Genomic DNA, 6,071 nt, shown 5'->3' with positions numbered 1-6,071 from the left:
TTCTGCTCTTTACAGCCTCTTCTAGGAATGTGCTGCTTGCTTTGTGACCCTGAAGTCCTGCAATACCATAAGTGTTCGTGATTATGCTTAGTATCTAGGTATTCATATTTCTAGTCTGGTGCCACACTGCATCCTTGATCTTCCTAGCCTTGTTGTATGTAAGTTGTTATTCCCCTCACTAAGATGTCCAGTCTTGCTGGAGGAGGGGCTGTGGCCCTCTTCTCACCACTGCAAAGTGATGATGCACCTCCTGTTCCCCGGGGAAGTGGCAGAATGGGAAGCAAAGCTGCTGTTTGCACAAGGTAAGGGAGGGCAGGTGGGAGAGATGCAAAGGGAATGCACAGGGGAGAGGTCCCACTGGCATGGGAGGGCTCCTGCAGAAGGAAACAGGAGAGGCGAGGGCTCCCGTGCTCCGCCTCCCCCAGACTCATGCCAGGGCTGGAGATGCCTTCGCTGAGATCTCAAGCACAGGAATGTTCTTCCCTGGGCATGGCCCCAGCGTTAACCATGTTGCTTTGTTTACTCCAGATACACTTTATACTGCTGTTCAGTCGGCAAGGGAAATTACGGCTTCAGAAGTGGTATATGACGCTACCTGATAAAGAGAAGAAAAGGATCATTCGAGAAATTGTTCAGATTATTTTGTCTCGCAATCAAAAAACAAGTAGTTTTCTTGACTGGAAAGACCTCAAGCTTGTTTACAAAAGGTGTGAGTAATTTTATGAGAACATGTAATTACTATTTATGTGAATAACGCATGCGAGAAGAGGAAAAATAAAGGCTCACTTTAAGAAAAACAGCGAAGAAACCCTAAGTGCTAGACTAAGCTGGCAGGAGCCTGCCATCAGCGATCTAACAGTATCTAACAGCACAGTGTCCCTGGCTAAATCATCAGGGTCAACTGTGGAGTGAGAAATACTTACACAGTCTGACAAATGAGAAAAATGGGAGTCAGCTAGTAAGTATTAACGGTTGAAATACTGTTAGAAGGCTTTAGGCTTCACTGCTCCTTCTAATTCCCCACGGTAGCCTGCTGAGATGTGTGCTGGGCTTTATCAGACTCTTCAGGAGGTTGCAGGAATTGTTCTGAGGCATTCTGAGCAATTTGTCAAATGTTGGCTTTGAAATATTTGTTGCTCTGGAAAGCATTAATTCCTGTTTACCTTTCCAAACAAATCAGTGGTCCTCAGTTACATGGTGCTTAGCGTTAACTGCCCGTTAATTCTTGTGAAGTTGTAGCAAACAAAAGTAGCCTTAAGGAGTAGCACACTGTACAAATTGAGCGACATCTCCCATTCAGCAAAACTGGAGTTCCTTGGTGTGAAGTGATGGATGTAAACTTCTGACTCTCCAGTCACAGCATCGGTCACTATAGCACCGGAGAGTTGAGGGAGATCGTTACTCCCATCTTGGGCTGATTTAAAGATGAAGTTTTGCTGCAAGTAATTTAATAAGATTGTTTGGTCTAAGCAGTTTCATACCTTCTGGTCCTGTGTAAAACGCTGCCAGTCATTTGATAGCCAGCAAGCTTGCTAAGATAGAACTTCTTGCACATTTATTTTTTAACATAAAGCAGTAACTCGTTCCAGAGTTTAATTAACCCCACTAACTGTAGTGCTATTGCAGTTGGTGTGGGAGACCTTTCAAGTTCTCTTGATTGCTTGCTCGTTTTATTAAGACGAATGTTGGAGGTGTCCCACTTTGCCAGGTGTTATTTGCAAAACTTCTGAGGGGTGAGCAGAGCACTAAGGACCCCGCTGTTCATTCTCACGTGTTTCTCCTTTTTCCCCCCCAGGTATGCTAGTCTGTATTTCTGCTGTGCAATAGAAGACCAGGATAACGAGCTCCTGACACTAGAGGTCGTTCATCGATACGTAGAGCTTCTGGACAGATACTTTGGGAACGTAGGTTTCGCTTTCTCCCCTGAACCGCATTCCTGGTTGTCTGATAAACGAACACTTATCTGTAGTTGTTTTGCTTCCTGCTTCCATCTGCACTGCTCGCCCCATAGCTTCTCTCAGTTCAGAGTGAAATTCCTTATTAGAATATTTTATAAAATAGTGCTGAAACTGTCATAAGGTTGTTTTTCCATCCTTTGTACCAAAACAGTATATATCTTGATGCTTTGTATGTCTCGCTCAAAATAGATTTTGAGGGAAAACTCAGGGAACTGCTGGAGAGAGTCCAGCGTAGGGCTACAAAGATGATGGAGGGAGTGGAGCATCTCCCTGATGTGGAAAGGCTGAGGGAGCTGGGGCTCTTTAGTTTGCAGAAGAGGAGACTGAGGGGAGACCTCATTCATATTTATAAATATTTAAAGGGTGAGTGTCACAAGGATGGAGCCAGGCTCTTCTCGGTGACAAACAATGATAGGACAAGGGGTAATGGGCACAAGCTGGAACACAGGAGGTTCCACTTCAATTGGAGAAGAAACTTCTTCTCAGTGAGGGTGACAGAGCACTGGCCCAGGCTGCCCAGAGAGGTTGTGGAGTCTCCTTCTCTGCAGACATTCAAAACCCGCCTGGACGCCTTCCTGTGTAACCTCATCTGGGTGTTCCTGCTCCGGCAGGGGGATTGGACTGGATGAGCTTTTGAGGTCCCTTCCAATCCCTAACGGTCTGGGATTCTGTGAAAAGTTTGAGGAAAATTACTTTTAAAAAGACTTGGGCGACAGTACTTTGTCTCTCTTGGCATCTTCAGATATGCTGGTTTTGTTTGTTTCATCATATAGTGTAAGAGTTAAGGACATAGAAAAAGGAAAACGATGAAGTGGTTTGGTTTTTTTTAAAGACAAGACCTGAAGAAGGTCCAAATAAGTCTTTCAGCAAGTCTTTAAATACTACAAGAGACCCATCTTTTCTATGAATATTTTTGAAATTGTTCCTGCTACCTTAACTCATCGCTTACTTAAATCACTGTGCAGTGACTCACGCTTGTACTGCCTCAAAACGAAAAAGCCGTTGGTGACTCTAAAGCCACTAGGACAGGAAACGTGTCTTGCTTTGTGAAACTGTGCACGAACGTATGTAACCCATATTACAAGAGCTATATAAGACCTGGTATAAGGTTAGTAGGCTAGGGAGTCAGTGTTGTTCTCCAAAAACCAGTACTGTATTCTATAAAATATAGTAAGTGGAATATCTTTGCCATTAAGTCGAGGCTAGATATCTGGAAAGAACATGTGCATAAGCTGCAGTTATGATATGCACTGTCTGTCTTCACCCTCCTACCTGCCACAGGAGTGCATACGTTGAATACGTTTGATCATGTTGACGTTTGGCCCATTAGTGGTTATAATGCGGTAAAAGTGACTTAAATGTGGCATGTCATTTTGTTCTGGCAGGTGTGTGAGCTGGATATTATCTTTAATTTTGAAAAAGCGTATTTTATTCTTGATGAGTTTATAATTGGTGGAGAAGTACAAGAAACTTCAAAGAGGTCTGCAGTGAAAGCCATAGAAGACTCTGACATGTTGCAGGAGGTAAGGCAGAGGAAGACAAAAGGCAAACACCTCATCTTCCTACATCTTCCATGTTTGACAGAAGCTTAAAATCCAGTTAAGCACTTCTGTACTTAATTATCCAAATGTGCCTTAAGATCAGTTTTGATAACTTAACAGAGCAGTTAAGGTAGCAGTTTCATAAACCTTCAACTCAGCCCTCTTGTAGAATCATCCGGAGGCTCTTTATATACTGCTACTGCTCTCTTGCAGTTTAACTGCTAGAGTTTCTTGGGTATTAAGACACAGTTTAAGACATATCTAAGGTATTTATATAATATAAGAACATAATCTATTTTATGTATACATTTGTGGATTTATAAATACAGAAAAAAATCTATTCTGTTTTGGAAACAGTTGCCTTAAAGCTAACATTTAAAACTGGAATCCAGAGTATGTGCTGGTAACCTCCACTTGGATCCATAAGCACCTCTGTAGTTTTTCTGCCAGGCACAGATGCATAGCCTTTATTCAGAACCCTGCAGGCATTCTCTTCTGTAACTTGTGCCATTGAGTCAGGAGTGGCAAAAGCAGTTGAGTGTGATGGCTTTACTTCATTTTTTCCTAGGTAGTGAAGGAAGCAGCAGGCTGGTAGAGCTGGCTGGGGGCACGCTGTGCCACTCGGACAGTTTTTCAGAGTGGTGTAGCGTTTGCACGTGAAACGAGACCAGCTACACAGAAAGTTCAGCTCGGCGCGAGAAGTTTAGCCACAACCGTGCTATGTCATGATTTGGAGATCAGATTTAAAAAGGCGGTTAAGAGTTTCTAAAGCAGAATTATTTCAGTATTTTAATTCATCTGACCTCATTCCATGCAAACTGTCTTCAAAGAGGACAAGAGGCTTTGAATATTACTGCACCGCTCTATAATGCGTCAATTGTTTCTCTCTTGTTTTTTTCTCCAGACAGTGGAGGAGTACATGAACAAGCCTGCGTTTTGATGTTAAAACTACCCGAAGAGGAGCTGCTGGATGCACCTATAAAATGCACTTCCTGAAATTGCTTCCCAATGTGCCAGATCCTCAGAGCAATACCAAAAACCAGTAACCAAAGGCTTTTGTTTGTATGATGGTGAAGATGAAGGTCAGCTAATGTAGCACAGGGTTTAACAATTCTGTTCTTGCATTACATTCATATGCATTTCTCAGAATTGTTACTACCCTTGATCTAGTTCCTCTTCTCCTTGCTGGAATAAACACTTGTTTTGTACCATGTCTTTTAGCTACAAGTTTTGTCATGATAAAATGTTTATCTGCCAGTACTTTGAAGATGTATTTTTACTAGTTCTGGTCCACTGCTGACCGTATGACTCTACTTTTGTACAAATGTCCATTAGTTTGAATGTAATGATTACTCTGCTCTGATAATAATAATAATAATTTTTTTCTAAAAGCCAAATTGTTGTGGGCCCTTATTTCACAAGCTTGTTCTGAAAAGACGAACCAATCTAGTACAGGAATAAATACGCTTCTCTTTGGAACTGCCCTTTTTCTTTCCCTGTCTTCCTTCTATTTTCTGCTCTAGTCTGCTAATAAGACTGCTCCAACTGCTACTGTAGGGCACTCCATACCTGCTTTTATTCTGGAAGACTTCTGACTCAAGGTAGGCTTCTCCCAGGTTTCATGACTCTTTTTTGCTGCTGCGGATGGCCTGTTTCTGTCTCTCTCATTGTTTTCCTGTCTCCTTCCTAGATCCCCTGGGCCTAGACAAAGGCTTGGAAGCGAACAACCTTTGGAATTGTGCAGCTTGACAGTTTCAGCGATATCCTGAAGATAAGAAACTAGCCTTTGGGATTTTAGGGTGAAGATCCTTTCGTATGTCTTTTGGCTCTGTCCACCAATAACCATCTGTCCCAGTAGAGTTTTCCAGTCCACAGTTCACACATCTGTTGGGATGATCAGCTTTCTAGTAGTTGAACATGGCCCATTTTTGCGAAGGTTGAACAATTTAATGAACTTTTTATAACTTTGCAAGCTGCACAAAGGGAAAAAGGGGAAAATAGTAGAGAGGAGAAGAATCAGCTGGGCTGTGCATCTTACTGCCTGTTATAGTGTTGTACCAGTGTGTGGGGAGCCAGGTCTGTTAACTTGCCTGTCTTTCTGTCAGTGCAGTTTGGACTCTGAACCGATTGAGCGGCTGCCTTAGACACATAATTTTCTCCTTTAACAGAATGCAAATCTCTGAGAAATTCTGTTTATCTTAGCCCATAACTCACAGCTAGATGCTTTGTCTCTGTCCAACGATGAAATTATCCTATACAGAAGTTAGGTAGGTGAGACAAATATGCCAGCATGACCCAGGCATTGATACATATCTCTCGTCAACATACGTTTCTTTAGATTTCTGGGGAGTGCAGTCACTATTTTCCTTCAGGGATTTTTCTAATCTTTAAATGTCCTGCGTTCTTATTCTATATTTTTCATTGCTCCTTCCTTCCCAGTCTGTTTGTCTCTTCCTGGGGAGGGACTTTGGGGTTTTTTTGAGGGTGGGGGCACTGTGACACAACATGACAACTTTACTAATTGTCAGCCCACTCTTCTGCCTGTGTTACCTAGTCTGTTAGTAAAACGGTG

The 6,071-nt window shown here is 42.5% G+C and overlaps 1 protein-coding gene across 1 annotated transcript; it reads left to right on the top strand.

The window, feature by feature from the left end:
* Positions 1-528: 528 nt before the first annotated feature.
* Positions 529-4,889, top strand: AP1S3 (adaptor-related protein complex 1, sigma 3 subunit; the record flags this gene model as incomplete). Its single annotated transcript, XM_010178681.1, has 4 exons — positions 529-707; positions 1,796-1,904; positions 3,344-3,481; positions 4,404-4,889. Coding segments are annotated over 4 exons (462 nt in total), but the record flags the coding sequence as incomplete, so codon positions are not given.
* Positions 4,890-6,071: the final 1,182 nt, after the last annotated feature.

The sequence above is a fragment of the Mesitornis unicolor genome, unplaced genomic scaffold (assembly GCF_000695765.1).
Source record: "Mesitornis unicolor isolate BGI_N332 unplaced genomic scaffold, ASM69576v1 scaffold20752, whole genome shotgun sequence".
In the NCBI taxonomy this organism is placed as follows: domain Eukaryota; kingdom Metazoa; phylum Chordata; class Aves; order Mesitornithiformes; family Mesitornithidae; genus Mesitornis; species Mesitornis unicolor.
Note: the sequence above shows the minus strand (reverse complement) of the source record. Positions and strands in the feature narration are given on the sequence as shown.